At 40.1% G+C, this 23726-nt stretch overlaps 1 protein-coding gene across 6 annotated transcripts in view; it reads left to right on the top strand.

The window, feature by feature from the left end:
- Window positions 1-3170: 3170 nt before the first annotated feature.
- The window catches only part of MME (membrane metalloendopeptidase), a 117581-nt gene continuing 97025 nt past the window's right edge, over window positions 3171-23726 (top strand). The window contains exons 1-3 of one of the 6 annotated variants that reach the window (XM_025289508.3): window positions 3171-3328; window positions 8509-8678; window positions 9383-9418. In XM_025289508.3, the coding sequence (XP_025145293.3) occupies window positions 8519-8678; window positions 9383-9418 (196 nt within the window). In that variant the 5' untranslated portion in view covers window positions 3171-3328; window positions 8509-8518. Of the gene's footprint in view, window positions 3329-3451; window positions 3601-3650; window positions 3769-3802; window positions 4060-8498; window positions 8679-9382; window positions 9419-23726 lie in introns of those variants that run through there. The other 5 variants (XM_025289510.3, XM_025289509.3, XM_025289507.3 and 2 more) reach the window with 5 other exon arrangements.

Below are 23726 nucleotides of genomic sequence, written 5' to 3'. Positions count from 1 at the left end.
AGGCTTGCAGTCTTAGGTTTTATGGTGATGGGGTTTTCTCTCTAGGTTGCCTCGGGCCAATCATTTTGCCCCTGCAAAATGATTCAAGACCCTTCCTGGCAGTGCACACAAGTGTTAATTAAAGTGGTTTCCAGCACAAGGGTTTCGGGAAGGTTGGCAGAACATATTATGGGCTGGCATCCTCTCCCTCCTTTTGTCCCCTCCCAAATTCTCCCAATTAGTCTTACAAGACATATCAGGGGTTAGTTTTAAGCAGCAGCATAGTGTTCCTTATCATGACCTCCTGCTGTGCAGCAACTCATGCCTGGCCAACAGTTCCCTAAAATTTTCTCCTCCATCTCTGTAACTCACCAAACTACTTGACTTTGGAAAACCTCTACAAACCTCGGTTTTCTGAGTTTCCTTATCTAGTGACTCTTTATTAGTTAGTGTTAGTCGCTCAGTCATGCCCGACTCTTTGTGACCCCATGGACTGCAGCCCACCAGGCTCCTCTGTCCATGAGATTTTCCAGGCAAGGATACTGGAGTGGGTTGCCATTTCCTTCTCCAGGGGATCTTCCCAACCCAGGGATCAAACCTGGGTCTCCTGCACTGCAGGCAGATTCTTTACCAACTGAGCTACAAAGGAAGCCCCTGACTCTTTATTAGATCTATTATAAAAGAAATCTTCCCAGTTTAACCTCTGTCTAGGAAGACATTTGGCATTTTTGATATAACCCTTAAATTTCTGGGGAACTTTAATGAGATTAAGCTTTCTTGTAGGAAACACACACTTGACCAACAGCTAGAAGTCTCATTCTAAAAATAACTTGGCACTTTTTTTTTGTTAACTGTATACTCTATATCCAGTCTTTTTCTCCATGAAACAACCTTATCAAAAGTGAATTTTATTTTTTTTTTGTAAATTTTTTTTTTTGGGGTTTTTTAAAAGATTTTTTTAGATTTTTTTTGGATTTTTTTAATAAAGAGGAAGGAAAAAAAAAAATAAAAGTCTCCGGCGGGGGAGACGCGGATTTTTTTGTAAATTTTTTTTTGGGGTTTTTTAAAAGATTTTTTTAGATTTTTTTTGGATTTTTTTAATAAAGAGGAAGGAAAAAAAAAAATAAAAGTCTCCGGCGAAAAGTGAATTTTAAATTGGATTCCTGCATTTTTTTTTAATTGCAATTGAATAGACCTAAATCTATGACATATGCTCTGTTAAGAATAGTCTGAAAAGTTTTCATTAACAAATCTTAATTTTTAAGACAATTTAAATGAATTAGCTTTGTTTATATGTTTCAACTCTAAGTTCAGAGGCACTATAAACAAATCAGACCATCTTTGTTTCTATCAGAAATAAGATATTCCTTAACTGCAAGGATAAATATTACCTTCCAAAGGAAAATTTTCTTTTTAAAAATTTTGTGCAAATTTGAAAACAGAACCTAGCTTGAAAAATTCAAATAAAAATGTTAGGACCAGGACTGAGTTTTACTTACATTTCCTGTTGATATGCAAACTTGCTGATTATTCTGGCCAAGGTATTCCCCCTCCACCACCAACTTTCATCACATATTAATCAGAAGAAATGTATTAAACTTTTAACGTACATGGCTCCTTATGAAGAAACTGAGGACTGACTACATTAAAAAAAAAAAGACTTTTCTAGCTCATTTTAATTTATTGTTAATTACATAAGGTTGAAATAACATTCTGATGATTTAGCTGAAAAGTAATAAAAATTAAGTACTAGAGTGTTAGAAAAATCTAGATTTCTCACAGATTGAGTAAATCACCTTTCTATGCTTCACTCTTTTCTGTAAAGTGAGAATAAGAGTAACTCTTATTTGAGTCAAAATGAACTGGGTTCAAATTCCTGAGATGAGTTCCTTATGCTTATTTGTGGGGTAATTACATTCATATTGTAATATTGTGAGGATTAAGCAGTGTCTGCACCATGCATCTATAAAGAGTAGAAAACAGAGGTTTGAGGAGAGTACTTTTGATTTTGCTATATAATCTAATTATACAATGATTGTTCTTTTTCTTAATGTCTCTCCATTGTATCCCATTTGCCCTTTCATTAGCAAGTATCACTTTTTCTCTTAGCTTTTCAGCTTTCTTTGTTATGAGAAAGATTCAAAATTTGTTAATGCAAAGGGACTTCTCTCAAGCACTGAGTCATTGTGATGTTAAAAACAGTAACGGGAAATTCAGGAAAACGCAACCTGAATTCCAGTATGAATACCCCAGGATGTGTCATGTGTATATATGTGTGTACATATGTTGACAAACATATAAGGAAAAAGACATCGATGTTAAAGCTACCTATGTACCTGGCATTGATTAACTGAACCAAAAATTATTGAAGCAAAAAATTAAAAAAAAAACGAAATTAGAAGAGGTTTAGTTCTTCTAAGCTAAACTGTTTTTTGTGCCCTTGAAAAGGAATCACATGTCTTACATGAAAATGGTATGTTGCTTGACTGCATTAAAATGATGAGGGTCCAGCAGACACATTACAGCTAATTAAAAAAATTTTTTTAAATTTTATTTTATATAGCTAATTTTAATAGGTAGAGCAGACACACTTGAGTTTCTTTTTCTCACTTCCCATTCCAGCCCCCCAGGTATGCACATTACAAGATTTCCTAGAGTCAGAAGATGGAAGTGGAGAGTTTCACTACAGATTGTAGCTCTGGACATCCCCAAGAAAAAGAAAGGAAGGGAAGAAAGAGACGAGAGGGTAAGCAAAGAGGAAGGGAGGAAAAGGAACAGAAGGAGAGAAGGAATAAAGGGAGCGAGGGATTGCAAGAAAAGAACGAAAGAAAACACATAAATGAAGGAGAGAAAGAAAATAAAGAAAAAATGAGAAAGGAAAGAAGCTTCGCTGATGGGAACGAGAAAAAGGTAAAGAGTGTGAGAATTGTTTTTGTCTCAGGTCCATTAGGAAGAGAAATAGAACCTTTATCAGCACAACAGAATCTCGAAGAGGCAATGTATTGTTTTTTTGAAAGCCCAGAAGCTAAGCAATTCCAAGAATGTTTGGCAAAGACCTTTTGAGAAGGGTGAGGTGGGGGACGGGTGGGGAGGACTTTCTCATACCCCTAGCCCGCAGCCCTGGCCCCATCACAGGATGTGGTAGGATTTGGGAGACTTAGAGGAAACCTTCAGGTCACTCAGGGAACTGCTCCTCTCGCTGGTCCTGCAGTAGCGAGGCGGGGTGGGGGGTGGGGGGTGAGAGCGCCCAGACGCGCGGGGCGCGGAGATGTGCGAGTGGCGAAGCTGGACCCAGCGCAGGCGGGAGCAGCCGCCCAACTCCCGGCGCGGGATCTGCTGAGAGGCCACGGTGAGTCTCTCCGGATGCGGGTCAGGAGATGCCCTGGTTCCCCGTCGCCCCCGGGGCCCCGGCCGAGGCGGGCCCGGAACCTCCTTGGAGTCCGGCCTGGGCTCTGCGCTGCCACCAGCTGCCGGGAGCCCGCGCTGCCCCGGGCGCGCCTGGGCGGACGCACCTACCCACCCGCGCGCTCTGCGGGACTCCCCGCCGGCCGCCGGCCCCGTGCGCTCATTGGTCGGGGATGTGTCTGCTCAGCAGCCGCCAACTTCCCCCGAATCCCACGGGTGAGTCCCGGGAGAGCGAGCTGGCACCTGGGAGCTGAGGGAGATGGGTCCAAAGGGCGTGAGATCTCCCCTGGGGCGGTGGGAGCTGTTGGGACCGGAGCTGGAGGGCAGAGCTGGCCGCGGGGCGCGGCTGCCCGGGAGGTGCACGGAACCGGGTCGACGACTCAGGTCCGGCGCGATCAGAGCGCCCGCGACCCCGCGGGCGAGGGAGGCGTGCCCTGGGAAAAGCCGAAACTGAGACTTAAAGAGTGAGGGACCAGAGCAGAGAGGGTAACCTGGAGGAGGGCTCTGCAAGTGATGTGAGGTCGACTCTTCAGGTTCATTTCCATAGCTTTCTTGCAGCCTCTTCCTCGGAGAGTTAGGTCTCGTTACTGAGTTCAGCGGTACCAGATTGCAGCGGGGCTGATTTGGGGACTGGGCATTTGCCATTCCGCTGGACAGTGTTTTTGTATATTTAAAGTAAGGTTTGTTTTCATTTTGATTTCTGTCAGATTTTCTTCCTTTTTGTAGCTCACTTTTCTATTTTTACTTTCCCTAACCTGAAGATCTTTTTATTATCCCACCTCTTCATCTTGCTTTGAACCTTAGTTTCCTCTTACATAATTTATGCTGATAGAGTGCTTAAATCTCTCGAGGGTTGGTTGGTGGGAGTGGGTGGGTAGTTCTTTAGCAGGTGAAAGTTTCCTTAATCGGTCTCAACCAGTTTGTATTATTCGAACAAAAGGGTAATTGCAACCGAACTGTTCTCTTTAGGCACTTGATCAAGCCTATTCCTCACCAGTAAACGATGCAAATAGTAATTTTATTAAACTGAAAAGTAGTACCTTGATTTGCAGTGTCAGCATTTGGAAGTTGCTAATCCGCAAAGCGGCTATGAAGCCATCTACCTTGCATTATTGATGGGTTTCAGCACTTACAGAAATATTGTCCCACAGTTTCTTGCGCTCCATGCTGTGTCTTTTGTTGTATAGCTGCTACACTGCATATGGGAGTAATGTGGTTGGGACTTTGTGTTCAGAACTCCGTATATTATTAATAGATCCTGGAAACACCTTCAAGTTAATGTCTGAGCAAACAAGGAGGTGATTTCTCTAGCATATGTGCCTCCTCAGATCTACAGCTACCCTCTAGTATATGTGCTGCCCTCTAAATATGGGACCCATTACCATCTTTTTTTGAACACAAGTATAGTTGATTTATATGTGTCAGTTTCAGGCATATAGCATAGTGGTTCAGTATTTTTGCAGATTATACTCCCCTTTAGGTGGAACCTGTTTCTCTTGCTTTCTATGCCTCAGTTTCCATAATACAAACTGTAATTGCATAGATTAACCTCAGGGACTAGTAGAAAAATGTTAATGTACTGTGAAGATGAACATTGCTTGGGTTTATAGACTTTAACAAACCAGTTACCCTCTGGATTCTTTGATGATGTGATAAAAGTAATGTGTATGCTCAACTGGTATAAAAATTGCTACTTTATATTGCTTTGAAACTCAGTTTCTACCTAGGCAAAATAATCATTTTTTTTCTTTTGGAGAAGTTGTCTGAAGTCTGCAGTTTGTTAGGTTAGATGTTCTATTTCTCTTCTTCTAGAAGTATCTACTTTTTTGCTTGAGCTTGCCAACACATCTCCAATTGAGGTGAAATACTTTAAGGATGTAGGTATGTTTTGGCATATCCTGCTTTATATGGGACTACAAGTATCAGCTGTATAATTTTTATATTCTTTTGTATAATTGCCTCCTTTACCTCTCTCTAAAACGGGTTGGGTGTGATTGCATTGGGTGTCTAAGTATCTGAGAGATGGTGGTAAGTTTCTTCCTGAAATTCAAGATATTGACACTTATTTTCATATAAGAAAATAGTGAATCCGCTGGAATTGACTGGAAATGAATGACAAAGTTAATTAGGTGGTTAAACATGCCTGCCTCCTTTTTGCTTTGCTAAGTGCTGTTGAAAAATGTGTCTTAGGAGCAAAGATTGCAAATTTACTGGGCGTTTACAAGAGGGGCAGATGGAGAGTTCAGTTCAGTTCATTTGCTCAGTCGTGTCCAACTCTTTGCGACCCCATGAATCGCAGCACGCCAGGCCTCCCTGTCCATCACCAACTCCCGGAGTTCACTTAAACTCACGTCCATTGAGTCAGTGATGCCATCCAGCCATCTCATCCGCTGTCATCCCCTTCTCCTGCCCCCAATCCCTCCCAGCATCAGAGTCTTTTCTAATGAGTCAACTCTTCACATGAGGTGGCCAAAGTACTGGAGTTTCAGCTTTAGCATCATTCCTTCCAAAGAAATCCCAGGGGTTAGCATGTAGTTAAAAAATGATACTCTTTTGATGCAGGTAGAAGGACTAAACAGCCTCAGTCACTGCCTTCATTTACCCCTGTAACAATTTCTGCTGCCTCAGGTGCAGAACCATTAAGAGCTCAACTGCTTCAGTACCCCAATCCCATGGGTAAGGAGGATAAACCTGGGAAAAGTACCCCAGAAGACAGAAAGATACACATGCCTACTAGTTTTCCTGTATAGTGGAAGCCTGGTGGCGCCAAAGAGCACCTTTAATTTAACCCCTAGCTGCCCTGGTTCCTGGCCCTAAGTTTTGCTAGAGAAACTGACGTTTCTAAGAAGGAACTAAAAAGAGAAGTGGGTCATAATGTATCAGAGAATGTTTCTCTAAATTGTCTTCTGAACTATTATTAGAGAAGGGAGAGAAATATTCAGGAAAGGGAAATACTCAAGTAAATGTGATTAATATTAAGATGTTTTTGAAGTCAGTCTTGAATTCATCTGGGAGAAGTGGGAAAATTATTCTTTTTATTGTTTACCTTTCTGTACAGCATACAAGTGTTCACTTTGTTGCCCATTTTCTTTCCCCACCTACCTCCCCTGTTAAAACTCCAAGGACTACTATCAATGCAATTCCATATCATAACCCAAGAAAGAGGCCGTGAGATGAAGCCAACATGAGTTACATAACCATTAAGACATTTTAACATTCAGGTACATTACATTCCATTTTTATTGAGTAGACACGGTTTTCATGGTCTAATAAAATATTTTTATTTGATAGTCTGTCCTTGGTTATAGCCTCATGTAATCAAGGGGACAGCATACTTAAAAATATGTATCCAGAAATTTCAAGTCCAGTTATGGTTCACTTAGTAATAACTCACTAGGCATATTAAATTCCTAGTTATCTGCTGGATCATCCAGGCCTTCCTTTAAACATAGAATCCTTATCTACTTTATCCTGTGCCTCAGTTTCCACAAAACACTCAGAAGATTACAAAGATTTCTAACAGTAAGAGCATCTCTGAGCAGTCACTTCATCTGGGAACTAAATTATATGCTTAATTTGCATCAGGCTATAAACAGTTAATCTGTTAGTTTACGATCCTTTTTTTCTACAATCAGCCAGGAAAATTGAAGTTGTCTGTTCTAAGCTTTGGTAAATGGCTGATAAAGAGTCACTAGGCCTCTAAAAGAAACATAATGAAATTTAATATTTAGGCTTATATCCCTTTAATTTTACCCCCTAGACTTCTGCAATAAGGTTTAAAGTGGCTATCTTTCTATGATGATTCAATTTTATTTCAAAATGTATTCTTTGTAATTGTGTTCTTTGAAATGTATTCATTGTAAATGTATTCTTAGTTGTGTAGCTCTGGGCAAGTTACCTGGTTTTCTTTGCCCCACTTTCCTAAGGTATAGAATTGGAATATTAAAATCCAACTCACAAAGATTCAGAGAATAAGCACATGCAAAGCACTAAGAACTATGAATGACACAGGGGAAGTACTCAATAAATGTCAGCTATTAGTAGAAGTATTAATATTAGTAATTTAAAAACAAGTTAAATAAGTATCTTGTTATCTTGACCTGCAAGGTTGAATTTTTTTAATCATATTTTTTCCTTCTTTAGTTGCACAAGGAAGCTGTGATTGTGGTTAATATCTCTCATCCCAGGTTGTAAACCATGACTTTTGGTCCAGTGAATGACCATTTCCAAGACGGTCTAACCAGTTAATAGATACTCATGTTAGCAGTTGTAATTTGGAACTGTAAAAATAAAAGACTTTTTAAGACTGAAAAAAAACTACCACATATGTTTGTTCATTTTTGTTTTTATCTTTATTCACATTTCAAATTATTATTTAGTCAAAACCACAAAGTATTAGATGTTGATTTCCAAGCTTGTAAAAAAGACAGTGGAACAAGATATAAAATTCACCTTTGATGTTGTCCAAAGTTCAGAAGGGTGAGTTTAAAAATTTCCTTAATGGTACAGAAGTTACTTGCTTATGAACCACTGAAAAAATTCTATGTGAGTATTTAAGCAAGTTTCCTTGTCTAATTTTGCTTGGATCTTTAGTGATATGTCAAAAAACCTGAAAGATTGTGGCCAGGATCTGTCTAATTTATATGACTATATACTCCTTGCTTTCAGAATCAAAATTTTGACTTTCAGCAAAAAAACTTCTATTTCTAATTTTATACTGAGTTAGCCTTTTACTGAAGAAAGCAATGGCAACCCACTCCATTACTCTTGCCTGGAGAATCCCATGGACGGAGGAGCCTAGTGGGCTGCAGTCCATGGGGTCGCTAAGAGTCTGACACGACTGAGTGACTTCACTTTCACTCTTCACTTTCATGCATTGGAGAAGGAAATGGCAACCCACTCCAGCGTTCTTGCCTGGAGAATTCCAGGGACAGCGGAGCCTGGAGGGCTGCCGTCTATGGGGTCGCACAGAGTCAGACACGACTGAAGCGACTTAGCAGCAGCAGCAGCCTTTTACTTTTATTCAGCCACGTTAGGCATTTAGAAAATTGGGTATAGATCTCTTCGTTTTATCTATTTATTTGTTATGACTAGTTTTTTAAATTAAAAAACAGTTTTTTGCAGGTTTTAGGTAATGGGCAGATCAGAAAGTCGGATGGATATAACTGATATCAACACACCAAAGCCAAAGAAGAAACAGAGATGGACCCCATTGGAGATCAGCCTCTCCGTCCTCGTCCTGCTGCTCACCATCATTGCAGTGACAATGATTGCTCTCTATGCAACCTATGATGGTGAGTTATTCCCACACTCGTGCCCACAAACACGCAGAAGACAGTGAAGTCTTTATCCTCGACTTTCCCCGCCTATTAAACAATAGGTTAAGGAGAGAGACACTTAAAGACTGTGTGATATAAAGATTCATTTATAAAATGTAATATCAATATGCCAAAGCAATTAACTTTGACTAAAGTACAATGTTTTTTTATGCTTGAACTAAGTTATTAATTGCCAAGTATAGTTAGTGCGCGCATACTTATTTTATGAAGATTCTAATGTATAATTTTACTTGATGAAAATGTTCACAATTTTAAAACCAACTTCATTTGGTCAACTTTTGTTGTGTCATTGAAATTCTAAACAGCTTTACGAGAATTTAAGAGGTCTAATTTGAGTCTTAAAAGTTTTTCACAAATGGGAAAAAAAATGGTATGGTTATCAGACTAAAACAACTGATATTTCAATTTAATAGTACTAAGGGCTTAGGGGACAGAGATGATATAAGAAATACATTCTCTTCATTTAAAAATGTAGGATTTGCTTATTTTATTCCTCTTTATTTTCTTCTAACTTCTGTCAGTGGTATATAATACTTGGGGTTTAATTCTTGCTCTAAGGAATTGATTATTTAATTGATAGTTTATAAAAGAAGAAAAGGTAGAGAGAAAATAGAAAACATGTATTGCAAGTATTTATGCATATATCTTCCTTTTTCTAGATGGTATTTGCAAGTCATCAGAGTGCATAAAATCAGGTAAGAATGTGGTTTTTAAATTGAATAGTTTTATAATTAATGTATAAATATTTAAAAATCAAATGCTAATATATCTCTATATTTGTGTATATTTTTATTATAAATCACTAATTTATAGTCAAAGAAAATAAAAATACATTTAAGTAGTAGATAGTTAATTTATTCATTCTAAAAAGGAATTCACTCATTTGAACCCCAGAGTATATGGTAGGGTAGAGATGGAGAACTGTGTCTCTAGCTTTATGAAGCTTGCCTTGTAATTGGAGAAAGAAAATCAGTGCATTGAAATGGCACACATCGTATCATTTAGTTTTAAATTTCTCAATGCAGATCATAAGCAAGATAGAGAAACTGAGATTTGGGAGGAGTCTTAAAGCAGGTCTAGGATGTGGAAGTGGAAGTATAGAAGAGAAAATTCTAAACTAGGAGAAAGGACAGGAATAAATCATGTAGAGAAGCAGTGAAAGTATAGACTTGATAGATAAAAGTTACAGAGAGCATTGAAAATTCATGTTTAGCCCTGATTTTGTAGTAGGAGTGGAAAGGATATTTTCCTAAACAGATCACTCAATAAGGCAATAGTTGGAAGGTGATTCTGGGAATGCTAGGGTAGGTGGACTGAGTGAGAAGCTAGGGAGAGTAGGCAGGTAGGGGCTGCTTCTTTAACTCAGGTATGAGCTGAGGAGGGCTGCCTACGGTGGGATGAAAAAGCAATGAAACAATTGGATGGCTCAATAGCACTGACTTGCTAAATGAAGGATATGAATACTTTGAACATGACACCAAGTATGAAACCTCAAGGGACTTGGGAGACTGTGGCAACTCACACAGAAACAACGAAGTTAGGTAAGTTTGTTTTCGGGGGCGGTGTGATTAATGTGGATTTAGACCTGTTGGGTCTAAGTCAGGGTAATATCGAAGTGAAGATAGACAGCAAGACAGTAAAGATGCAGTGGATTTAGGGTCTGTCAGCCAAGAGGGGATGGCTGAAGCCTTAGAAATAGTTGGGTTCTTAAAAGGAGAAGTATAAGGTTGAAATTAAGAGGACATCAAGAATTAGAATAGAAGGAAAAGAAAAATCAGCAAAGGGAACAGAAAAGTATATGACGCTTTTAGACGTCATATCAATTAGAGTGTGGTGAAATAAAGAACATTTTGACAAAGAGAAGAAAGGTGGTAGCAGATATGTGAACACCTTGGATATGGACATAATATATATGCCCTTTAGCAAGAGGTTCTAAACTTCCTTTCTAGTGTCTACATTTCTTCTAAGAAATAACCTGTCACAAATTAAACGTTTTCTGTTGGACTGTCTTATGTGGTTTTTTGTTATTTACTGATTTGTGCAGAATAATGATGGGAAAACTGTGGGATTATAGGTTGTAGTCTAATGTCCTGAGTGTATATGTGCTCTTTTTGCCTCCCCTTCCCGGACCCCTGGATCTCAAGGGCACTAGCCATATAGACATTCTGGGACATGATGTGGGTAGCTTAAGGGCAACCTGATTAGGATACCAGCCATTTGCACCTCAGCATAACAACATGTACTTTCCAATCCAAACGCCTTCCCAGAAACCAAAGAGTTTTCTTATTCCTCAGGGGAACGGCTACACAGGTCCCTTGGCTGGGTGGTGTCCAGGGTCTCTGTGCTAGAGCTGGTAGTGCTCAAGTTGTCTGAATTACTGCTTGCCCTCTCCCTGGGTCCCATCCCTCCTTTCTCTCTACCACTTCCCTATTATATGCTCATGCTGTTCAGTTTTGAAAAAACCCCACTTATGTGTTGACTTCTAATTCTCTGTTTTTCAATACACTTGACAGACCTATTAAGTCTCTTAATCTGTAGATTCTCTCAGGCACTCTTTTTTTCCCTCTCACTTTTTTTTCTTGGATTTTATTTTTGAAGAAACTAGATCCTTTGATTCCTAGGATTTGTAGGATCACCTACAATCTAGGTGATTGTACCCTAGAGATCTGAGAAGGTTTCTTCAGTGATACCAACCCAATGAGCAATGTGACATTTGGAATCTGAAATCTTACATATGACTTAATGTTTAGGGGTAAGGCTTTGGCTCTTTTTGATAGTGGCTGCCAGACTTAACTCATTAAAATGTATTTAAACTCGATCCTTTAATTGTAGCTTAGAAATCATACCAAATGTAAAAAATGCCTCACAGAACTGTATCTTGGCAGAGAAACGTATACAATAGAAATAACTTCCGTGATAAACAAGATTGTTGAATAGCTGTATGTTTTTCTTCATTCTGCTTTGTTGATTCACAAGCTGTTAAGAATACGTTTGTATTCCTACTTACTATTCCTCCCTGTGGGGAGAATGGTGAAACTTACACTTATGGATAGAGTTTTCATGCTCTACTTACACATATACACACACACATATACACACACAGTCCTCTATTGCTTAGAAAATACTTTCTATGTCAGAAAATACAACTGTCACTTTTGGAAGTTTCTATAGATTAAGGACACTCTGGGGGAAATTTTGGAAAGAAAAAAAAGTGAGAGAGTGAAAGAGGGGAATGGATGGAAAAGAAAGATGGAGAAAAGGATGTTGAAAAAAATATAAAGTCTCCCACCAGCAATTCTATAGATTACTTTAAAAGGTTGGGAAGGTTCAAATCTGAGCACAGAAATTGTTGAGCATTGGAAAGTTTAGGTATTGATACCCATGGTGTTTATTTTAAGTAAAAGTTGCTTTTAGCTTAGATGTTTCTCTCTGTGGAAGGGAAAGTCATGGCAAGTGTACTTCTCTCTTTGATCCTATGAAGTCAAGGGATGGAGGTCAAGCCATTCAGTTCAGTTCAGTTTAGTTGCTCAGTCGTGTCCGACTCTTTGCGACCTCATGAATTGTAGCACGCCAGGCCTCCCTGTCCATCATCTTGAAATTTAGTGTTTGTCCTTTGCTACTGCTAAGTCACTTCAGTCGTGTCCGACTCTGTGTGACCCCATAGATGGCAGCCCACCAGGCTCCCCTGTCCCTGGGATTCTCCAGGCAAAAACACTGGAGTGGGTTGCCATTTCCTTCTCCAATGCATGAAAGTGAAAAGTGAAAGTGAAGTCGCTCAGTCGTGTCTGACCCTCAGCAACCCCATGGACTGCAGCCTACCAGGCTCCTCTGTCCATGGGATTTTCCAGGCAAGAGTACTGGAGTGGGGTGCCATGTTTGTCCTTTAAACCTCTATAAATTTAAATATTGGTTTGGCCAAAAAGTTAGTTCAGGGTTTCCATAAGCTGTTATGGAAAAATCTGAAAAACTTTTTAGCCAACCCAATATTTATAATATACACAAAAATGATGTTTATAATACATACTTTAACTTGCTTATCTGAAAAATGCATCACTATGAAAGATTCAGTTCAGTTCAGTCCCTCAGTCGTGTCCGACTCTTTGCGACCCCATGAATCGCAGCATGCCAGGCTTCCCTGTCCATCACCAGCACCCGGAGTTCACTCAGACTCACGTCCATCGAGTCAGTGATGCCATCCAGTCATCTCATCCTCTGTCGTCCCCTTCTCCTCCTGCCCCCGATCCATCCCAGCATCAGAGTCTTTTCCAATGAGTCAACTCTTCGCATGAGGTGGCCAAAGTACTGGAGTTTCAGCTTTAGCATCATTCCTTCCAAAGTAATCCCAGGGCTGATCTCCTTCAGAATGGACTGGTTGGATCTCCTTGCAGTCCAAGGGACTCTCAAGAGTCTTCTCCAACACCACAGTTCAAAAGCATCAAGTCTTCGGCGCTCAGCCTTCTTCACAGTCCAACTCTCACATCCATACATGACCACTGGAAAAACCATAGCCTTGACTAAATGGACCTTTGTTGGCAAAGTAATGCCTCTGCTTTCGAATATGCTATCTAGGTTGGTCATAACTTTACTTCCAAGGAGTAAGTGTCTTTTAATTTCATGGCTGCAGTCACCATCTGCAGTGATTTTGGAGCCAAAAAAAAATAAAGTCTGACACTGTTTCCACTGTTTCCCCATCTATTTCCCATGAAGTGATGGGACTGGATGCCATGATCTTCGTTTTCTGAATGTTGAGCTTTAAGCCAAATTTTTCACTCTCCTCTTTGACTTTCATCAAGAGGCTTTTTAGTTCCTCTTCAGTTTCTGCCATAAGGGTGGTGTCATCTGCATATCTGAGGTTATTGATATTTCTCCCGGCAATCTTGATTCCAGCTTGTGCTTCTTCCAGTCCAGCGTTTCTCATGATATACTCTGCATATAAGTTAAATAAACAGGGTGACAATATACAGCCTTGACATACCCCTTTTCCTATTTGGAACCAGTCTGTTGTTCCATGTCCAGTTCTAACTGTTGCTTCCTGACCTGCATATAGGTTTCTCGAGAGGCAGGTCAGGTGGTCTGGTATTCCCATCTCTTGAAGAATTTTCCACAGTTTATTGTGATCCACACAGTCAAAGGCTTTGGCGTAGTCAATAAAGCAGAAATAGATGTTTTTCTGGAACTCTCTTGCTTTTTTGATGATCCAGCAGATGTTGGCAATTACACCAGACCTAAAATGAAACAAACATTACTTAACAAGTTATGGCAGTGTTCAAAACCCTACTATTAAAGTGTGAGTAATATTATTTACCATACAAGGTTGTGAAAAACATGGAGTTATAGAGCCTGAATGTAATTTCTCAAATGTCTCTGTAAATCTATATCTTGAAACTGTCTTCCATTGCACTGAAACCTTACTGAGATGTCAAAGAATCATGAACTTTAAATCAAGGTTTTCCAGTTTCATTACTGTTGACATTTTGGGCTGAATCATTCTTTGCTGTGGGGAGGGAACTGTCCTGTGAAAAGTAGGATGTTTAATAGCATCCCTGGCTTCTACCACTAGGTGACTGCTGCTGCTAAGTCAGTTCAGTCGTGTCCGACTCTGTGCGACCCCATAGATGGCAGCCCACCAGGTTCCCCCATCCCTAGGATTCTCCAGGCAAGAACACTGGAGTGGGTTGCCATTTCCTTCTCCAATGCATGAAAGTGAAAAGTGAAAGTGAAGTCGCTCAGTCGTGTCCCACTCTTAGCGACCCCATGGACTGCAGCCTACCAGGCTCCTCCGTCCATGGGATTTTTCAGGCAAGAGTACTGGAATGGGGTGCCATTGCCTTCTCTGCACTAGGTGACTGGTAGCACCATTTCCCAATTGTAACAACCAAAAAATGTCTCCAGACATTGCTAGATGTCTCCTTGGGGCAGCAGAATCATCTCCAGTTGAGTACCACTGGCTTAAGTAATCTCAGGAGATCATCTAATGCTTTCTCTTTGTACTAGGCCGAATAATGCTTCCCTAGAGATGCCCACTTCCTGTCCTTGGATCCTGTGAATGTGTTACCTTATAAGGCAGAGGATACTTTGCAGATGTGATTATTAAGTTAAGGATAACTCAGGGAGATTATCCTGAGTTATCTGGATGGTCTTATGTGATCACAAGAGTTCTTATTGGGTTGGCTAGAATGTCCACTCAGGTACCATTTATAGAAAACCCCAAATAAACCTTTTGGCCAACCCAGTACAAGGGGAAGGGAACAGGAGGGTCAGAATCAGAGAGGAAGATGTGAGAACTGAAGCAGAGGAAGCCAAGATTGGAGTAATACAGCCATGAGCCAGAGAAAGTGTGTAGCCTCTAGAAGCTGAAAAGGGAAAGGCATGGTTCTTTCTAGCGTATCCAGAAGGAATGTTTCCCTGTTGACCTCCAGAGCCGTAAGATAATGCATTTCTGTTGAGTCACTGCGTTTGTGACAGTTTGTTGTAGCAGCAATAGGGAACTAGTAATACACCCTTCTATAGTTTTCTTTATTTGAGGCCTGTCTTTGAAGACTTAAACATGCATACACAGTGTCTCTTGCTAAACTAGTCTTTTATTACTAAATTGTGTGTAACATATAAAAATAAGGAAGATATGTTAGATAGATTAATAGAGAGGTATAATACAGGAGAATAATAATCGAATATAATAAAGTAAAAATAGGAGATAATAAAATAGAATAATAATAGCTAACACTTATTGACTGTTTGTGTGTCTGACCCAGTTGCAGGCAGTTTACATTTGATCCTCATAGTGACCTTGTGAATTAGGTACCATTATATACATTCTTTTCGGAGGAGGCAATGGCACCCCACTCTAGTACTCTTGCCTGGAAAATCCCATGGACGGAGGAGCCTGGAAGGCTGCAGTCCATGGGGTCGAGAAGAGTCAGACACGACTGAGCGATTTCACTTTCACTTTTCACTTTCATGCATTGGAGAAGGAAATGGCAACCCACTCCAGTGTTCTTGCCTGGAGAATCCCAGGGACTGGGGAGCTTAGTGGGCTGCCGTCTATGGGGTCTCACAGAGTCGGATACGACTGAAACGACTTAGCAGCAGCAGCAGCAGCATACATTCTTTTTACAGATGAACAAACTTGAGCTAGCATTGCACTCCAGGCAGCTTGGCTCTAGAGCCTGTATTCATGACCACTTCTCCATGTTGCCTTAAAGAAAATTAGGCATCTGTCAAACTTCTGATGCTCTATACTTGTACATACAGTATTTGAGAGCAAATTGCCTCCCCTCGTGCTAGAGCTTGGAATTAAAGGACATAAATGACTCTCAGAGAACTGAAATAATTAAATCCAAACTGAGAAGGAGAAGAATGAGTATCTCTTTGACCAAGAACCAAGCTACTGTACTGAGAACAGTAAGCAACTTTATCAGTGACTTTAGTACATCAAACTCAACTTGGAATTGAGGCGTTTAAAGAAGCAAACGTTAGCCGTGTGGTCCTCAACTCTCCAGGGGATAGAGAAACCAAGTTCAGAGACATGATCAGTCCAGTTCTCAAGACAGCAGGAACACCTGTACAGGTGTGCAGGTTGTACACTGTGCAATTGTGGCAGTCCTGAGGGATTTGTGGAGCACCAGGACCTGGATGAACCTCTCAGAACTATCCATTTTCTTTATTTTAATTCTCTACTCACCAAGCAAACTTTTGATGAGTATTAAATATTAATACAGGAAAGGAGGCATTCTATTCACTTGATAGATATATTCAGCTTGGTGAGATAATGTATTCCTATTCTGATATATAATCACTTTTGTGTGGCTGAAGCTATAATCTTTGAAGTAAATGAACCTTCCAAATATCTGATTGTTTCTGCAAGGGCCAGATCCTGGTAGTGACCTCAGTGAAGCATCTTATTAGCAACTGGCCTTTTCCTGACAACAACAAGGAATATTTGCATTGATATGGGCCATTGTCCCTCCTTCCTTTTCTGTTGACACCCGAGAAACCTCCAAGAAGAAAAATGATGCAACTAGATGAGTACACTGAAGACTGCAGACTGGCTCATGAGAGCTGCCAGCCATGTAACGGCCTTTCAGAGTGGATGAGGCGATTTCATTATGTAATTAAGCTTGAAAAAAATCCTTCAGGCAATAAGAACACAGCAGGTATCTTAGTGGGAAGACTGCTGAAGCATAGCTTTGTTAATTTAAATGTGGCATGTGGCAATTTGCTTTGGGCTTCCCTGACACTAGTCTCCTGACAATTGTGTAAAAATACTTGCTTCAAAAATTCTCCAGTCTAAATTAGCATCTGTCAGTCAGATCCTTTCCAAGAAAGGGAGTCAATTATGTGATAGGTACACTCATATATAACATATCTTTCTTACCTTCTAGGTAGATTTTAAGCAGTCATGCACCATCTCTTTTTAGTACATGGTCAAGGTATACAAAACATAGATAAATTGGATTCAGTGGCTAAAGGGAAAAAAAATGGCAATGTCTGATAAGTTCATTTGGTATCTTAAGGTTTATTTTACAAAAAAAGCAAAATTATAGGGGAAGAAAGTGGAATAGCTATTGCCTACAGGATGGGATTGGAACAAGGATTCCCACAAATGGACATAAGGAAACATTCTGGGGTGATGGAATGTTTCTAGAGTTGGATTGTGGTGATCATTGTACAAATATGTAGATGTATTAAAAGTCACTGTGTGAATTTTATGGTATATGGTTTAAAAGCAGCAAAATCACCCTTATCCCTTTTTTCCATCTCTCCAGTGTCCATTTATAAGTAGTTATCTTCTGTTTTGATCTTATACTTGCTATCTTTAGTAAATGTTGAGTCCATTGATTCCCATTTCCACAATTCAAAGCAATTATGTGTCATTTTCTATGCCTACCAAATCTCTAAATAATTTAAGCTTCTCAGTTTGAGTGAGTACCTATTATCTGATTACATTAACATTATATTGATGAAAAGTCTATGGAAATAGTAAATCAACTAGGAAGTTAAAATTATTTCAGAATAGGACATGGGAAGCATTGTTTGCATGTATTGGAGTTGCATTTTCAGAGGAAGTCGGGGATATATGTGGTGTGGTAGGCCAGGTAGATCAACCACCTCTTAATCAAAGGCAGGATACAGGGTCTACCACAGAGTGGTTCTTGGGGATAATCGTGCTCCTGGGAAAAGGTGTTGGTTTTTCCCGAGAGCTCTGTGAATTGTTTCCCTTTTCACCCTGACTACTAATATGTCAAGAGATTTGTCTTTAACCTATAATGATAGGACCTCTTTGTATACATTTGATTCATTAGCATTATCCCTGCCCTCCTTTTTCTTTCTCAGCTGATGTATACGATTTTATTTTATATATCCCTGTAAGGCCACTTTGAATTCTTTTATGAACCACATAGGTTAATAATTAGATGACTAGAATATAGAGAACTTCCAGTAATAGATATGTGCATGAGAAAGACTGTTAAAGGGTAAACTTTATTTCAAAGAGATGTGTTATGAATAATTAAGGCAAAATCTTTGGAAAGATTATGGCTTCTTTTTCCACAAAGCCAGCAGCACCAAAGAACTGAGATGTAAGTTTGGGCCACATCCTGTGTTGCTAGTATGTGATCTTAATTAAGTCAGTTTAGCTCTCTGCATTCCATTTTCCTTATCTACAAAATTGAAATTAAAAGTGTCTCATTTTACAGGGAAACAGCAAAGATTAATGACAGCGCATTTCATTTTATGCATTCTTCAAGGAGATGCACCACAGGTATAATGCAAAGATGTAGTCCATTTAATATGTTCTTTCATGAAAGTTGCAGATGCACTATTTAAAGCTGATCTTCGAAGGGTAAAAATCTATTTATTGGGAATCAAAAGGCAGTCAACGTATTTTTTAAGTGGAAGGTGCATCTAAAAAAGAGAGAAGGTAGGGGTTGGAGGGGGGGAGAGAGAGAAAGTAGTATATTTTAGATACTCTCAGGTAAAAATGTGTCATCTCTTATTAACATTTTCCTTGACTATTGTGCTCTATCTTAGCACAAGGAGTGACAGTTCAGCCTGCAAATCAGGTAAAATGAGCAAAATTAGTAATGGGCACTTGCATCCATGTTTCCTGTAAAGCAAACCACATTTTTGGGTGTGTGTGAAATCAGTCAGGCACACTTTGATTTGAACACATAGCTCTTCTGTGCTCACCCTTGCAGACACTCACTGTTATCCCTTCCCTCCCCAGTGATTAAACCCTAAAAGTAAAGAAGCCAGAGGGCTACAATAAGAGGAGAATAACTAGATTCTTGTTATTCACAGTGTGGTCCACATACTAGCAGCATCAGCATCAGCTGAGAACTTGCAAAAATGCAAATTCTCAGATCCCAACTCAGACCTGTTGAATCTGCAACTGCATTTTTAGTCAAATTGCCAGGAGAGGACACTGCACAGTAAGGATTGAGAAGCACTGAGCAATAGTGATTCTCGACTATGGCTGCTTATTACGATAATTGGGGAAACTTTTAAAATATACCCATGCCAGCCTATCTCTTTTCCCTGACACACAAAGTTCCCAGTCCTTCAGCAGAGTGGTTTCTGCTGAATGTTGGCAGAAAAGGAATTTAAGTAAATAAAGTGACATTAAGGTATATAGAAATTCCCTAGGCATTTGCATTTTTACAAGAAGTTATATGTAACCAACTGATTGCTTTAAAAGATGCAGTTTTGGACAGTGCTACTCAGTGAAAACTAAGTCAGAGATGAAGGACACTGGGCCTGTTTTTTTTGTTTGTTTTTTTTTTTTAACTCATTAAAATGGAGAAGCTGAACCCGGATTGTTCCTTTGAATTTCCTAGTATAATATAGGCACGGATATTTCCATAGAGACTTCAGAACAACATCTTTCCTCATCTCTTCCTCTCTTCATTCATTTATAGTTCCCCAAAACATTAATTGAACACTTTCTAAATATTGAGCACTTTTCTAGACACTGGGAGTTTGAACTTAGATATACCCTGCCCTCAGGAAAGTGACAGTCTGTTCAGCATGACAGACCAATAAACAAAGTTACCATGTGGTTTGGGTAAGTGCTAGGGCAGAGAGAAGCAGAGTGTGCCTCAGGCGCTCTGAGAACGGAGCACCTAAAACCAAATCAATCCTTACATAGCTTGGCAGCTAGAGTGATTGTAACAGGGCCAGGAAAGCATTTGCAAGAGGAAACATCGCCTGCTGGTTCAGAAGGCCGGGCAGGGGTTGGCAGGCCAGTGGGGCAGAGGGCAGCATGTGCACAGGCTGGATGCAATACGCCTGGGAAACGTGGGTAAGTGTAGGGTCTGCAAAGAGTTCATGATGACTGGAGTGTAATGTGGACTGCACTGGGTTGTAATTCCTCTTCAAGTCTATAGAAAATTCATAAGTATGTTCTAGGGAGCATCTAAAGGATTTAAGCAGAGGTATGGCATTGTCAAGCTTGCCTGCTAGCTCACGCCAGCCTGGTGAAGCGGAGACAGAGCTTTACCCATACAAGGGAATACTATTTCTGTGTCCTGGGTATGAGGGAGAGCTTAGCAAGATCAAGGAACTAGAATTATGACTATAAGGCTAAGTCATAGATGACGTGCGTGTGGATGTGAGAGTAGGGGTGATAAGGGTACGTCAGCATTGGCACAGGATTTTGTAGTCCATGGTAGATTCCATGGTAAAGTGTTTGAACCGTCTACCAATACCAGTGAAAAGTTATGGAATGAAGTTTTCAGTGAAGATCAGAATTGTTGAGAAGGTTCATTGACTGTAACTAAAGAAGGGCTGTGGGCAGGGAATTAGTCTACTACCCCTTAACCATAACCCTAATGGTTGCCTGGATTTGATGGTAACAGAGTGGAGAGAATAGATGGACTTGAGAGATCTTTAGGAGTAAATATAGGCATAAAGTAAATATGTGAGGTTGTGAAAAAGAAGTGAGTAAAATGTAACTGATGTTTCTGGCTTGGGAAACTGGGTGATAAGTGTTGCCAGTCACTCAGCCAGGGGACACGGGAAGAAATTAGAGAGTATGTTAAAAGCTAGAGTCTGATCATTGGAGTTAAATGCAGCTGAGAGGTTGATAAGATAGAAATGAAACTATGAAACTATGAAGAGGTTGGGATTTCCCTGGTGGTCCAGTGGTTAAGACTTTGCCTTCCAATGCAGGGGATGTGGGTTTGATCCCTGGTCTGAGAGCTAAGATCCTTCATGCCTCATGGCCCAAAAGCCAAAACATAAAGCAGAAGCAAAATGTAACAAATTCAATAAAGAATTTAAAGAATGGTCTACATTAAAAAAAAATTTTTTTTTTAATGAAGGAGGAGATTGAAGATTCCATTGGAAGATGGGAAAAATGATGGATCTTGTTCCTGGGGACATAAGAGAGGATACGTTCAGAGAAAAGACAGCAGGGCTACTATTAAACAGAGGAGGAACCCCTCTTCCTCTCTTACCAGGTGGAAAGTGGCAATGGTAGTGTGAGTGCTAGTATGGTTAGAGGCTGGCAAGGATGGGAACCTGTGTGACACATTACCCAGTTACTTCAGTTTTCTCTTTGTAAGAGAAATTACAGGCTTTGTAATTGTAAATTGAAGGCTGGAAAGGGCCAGTGTGTGGAGTTGAAAGGAAAGACTAACCAGGCCTGTGTAGAAAGGCTTTGCACAGAATTAATGGCCCTGTTGAAGTTTTCTTATTTGAAATGGCATTAAACTAAGCAGTTACAGGGTTTTCCCAGCATCACAGATAATGTCTTCCACAGATATTTACTGAACATTGTTCCAGTTGCTGCAGATGTAGAAGTAAACAACACAAAGTCCCTGCTCAAAATGAGCATGCAGTAAAAAGGGAGACTGATAATAAACAAGTCAATCGATAATTCTATACAAATATTCTGAACTATCTTAACCTAAAGTTGGAAGGAAAAGGTAGGTGGCAGGGAGCATTCAGGGTGGGCTCATTTGCAAGGGGAAGGGAATAAATTCTCTGGTGAGATGACAGTTTAAATGATGGCACCATAGGATGTAGCCTAATAGAAGGTAAAGGAAAAGCCAAGGAAGAGCAGAGTAGACCTGAAGTAAGAATTCTCAGCAAAGTAGAAGAGCTGGTGCAGAGGGACTAAAGAAGTGAAAAAGCTTCTGAGGATGGGAAGGCTGACGTGTAGATGACGCAAGTAAAAGATGTCAAAGGTAACTATTCCATATGATAACATCAGAACATCACCCTGAAAATGCAGATATGAATGCGGAATGGAGGTGAAGGTCCTGAGACTTTGTAAGGGTAAGAAATTCTTAAGTTAGATAGTAGCAGCAATTGTCCACGTAGTCCCTCATGTTATCTGGGAACATGGTAGAACATTTGTGGTAGGAAAGACTGAGCGAGATGTCAAGTCTTTAATAAAGATGAATGTCTAGGAATTTAGTAGACAACAGAGATAAAGCAGATGAAGTGGGGATGGTCAGCTGGCAGAAGCCTAAATAAACCCAGTAGAGAGGAATGATCTGAAGCTGTGTAGAGTGACGGTAGGAGGCTGGTTTTGTTTTTCAGTGTGTGGAGTGCTGACGGAGAGAGAGCTTCAGGGAAAAGGGCCTCCCTTAAATCAGAGAGCTGGGGGAGCGTCCTGTGAGTAGGCTGTGTGTGTGTTAGTCACTCAGTAATGTCCAATTCTTTGTGACCCCATGGACTGTAGCCCACCAGGCTCCTCTGTCCATGGATTTCTTCAGGCAAGAATACTGGAATGGGTTGCCTTTTCCTCCTCCAAAGGATCTTCCTGACTCGGGTTGAATCCGGGTCTCTTGCATCCTGTGCAGATTCTTTACCACTTGTGAGTAAGCTTAGGGATTAATAAATCATGCCTTCTTGTCCAAGATAATTCTAGAGATGCTCTTCTGATCCTGCTTCCTCACACAACCCAAAATGCTTTCTTGCACTCTCTAAAGGCAGACTTGCAGGAGATACCCTTCTGAATGGAGGTAAATGTTTGCTGATAGAAATCAGATTCTAGAATCATAGTATGGGCCACCTGATCTAGAAGTTAGCGCTGCCAGACATAGTAGCAATGATTATGTTTTATTAAAGTAAGTATGGGAAAATATTTCATGAAAGGTATCTTTCCAAACCCTTCTCTATACCCTGCCTTACTGTGAAGAAATTATTAACATACCATTTCCAGCTGAAGTTGGGAATAGTTGTTCAGTTTCTCATTAGATGTGGACATTTTTGTTTTTGTTTTCAGAGATGAAATAAAATGTATCATTTGTACTTTTGAAATTAACCCACTCTGGTGAGGGTTTTCGACTTCTATGGGTCACCAGTTATTGTATCACCCCAGTGGGTCCGCAGCAGTGGGTAAGAGGAGATGCTGGAGGGCCACCTGTCCAGCATGTTGTGTGGGAACTCCATTTGATGGAATTAGAATTAGTCATGAATTCGTTTTTATTTTTTTTAATCAGCCTAGATGAAAACTCAAAGTGAACCAGTGAGTTCTTAAAGCAAAATGTTTGTTTAAACATTTTTCAGAGGCATAATCTTCCTTCAAAATCAAAAGGAAAAAAAAGCCCAAACAAAATTGTCACATTTTAGACACAACACGTCTTTTAAAAAAACTTTTCAAAGTAGTACCTTAACCTGAAACTAATAAAAAGGGGATTGGTCCATAGCACGGACTAGGTGGATTAGGAAATCAAATTGAAATCGATTAGCAGGTAACCAATAGCCAGCAGTACCTCTGTTTCTCTGGGCTTGATGCTTAAAGCAAGAATAAAGAAGCCAACCATAAAGTGGTGAAGATGGCTTAGGCCATACCTTTTAAGTAGTTTCCTTTGTTAATCAAGATTTTATTGAACTTCGGTTCAGTTGCTTAGTCGTGTCCGACTCTTTGCAACCCCATGAACCGCAGCACTTCAGGCCTCCCTGTCCATCACCAACTCCCGGAGTCCACCCAAACCCATGTCCATCGAGTCAGTGATGCCATTGGCTCATCTCATCCCTCTGTCGCCCCCTTCT

The sequence above is a fragment of the Bubalus bubalis genome, chromosome 1 (assembly GCF_019923935.1).
Source record: "Bubalus bubalis isolate 160015118507 breed Murrah chromosome 1, NDDB_SH_1, whole genome shotgun sequence".
Classification (NCBI taxonomy): Eukaryota; Metazoa; Chordata; class Mammalia; order Artiodactyla; family Bovidae; genus Bubalus; species Bubalus bubalis.
This window is presented reverse-complemented; position numbering and strand designations above follow the sequence as displayed.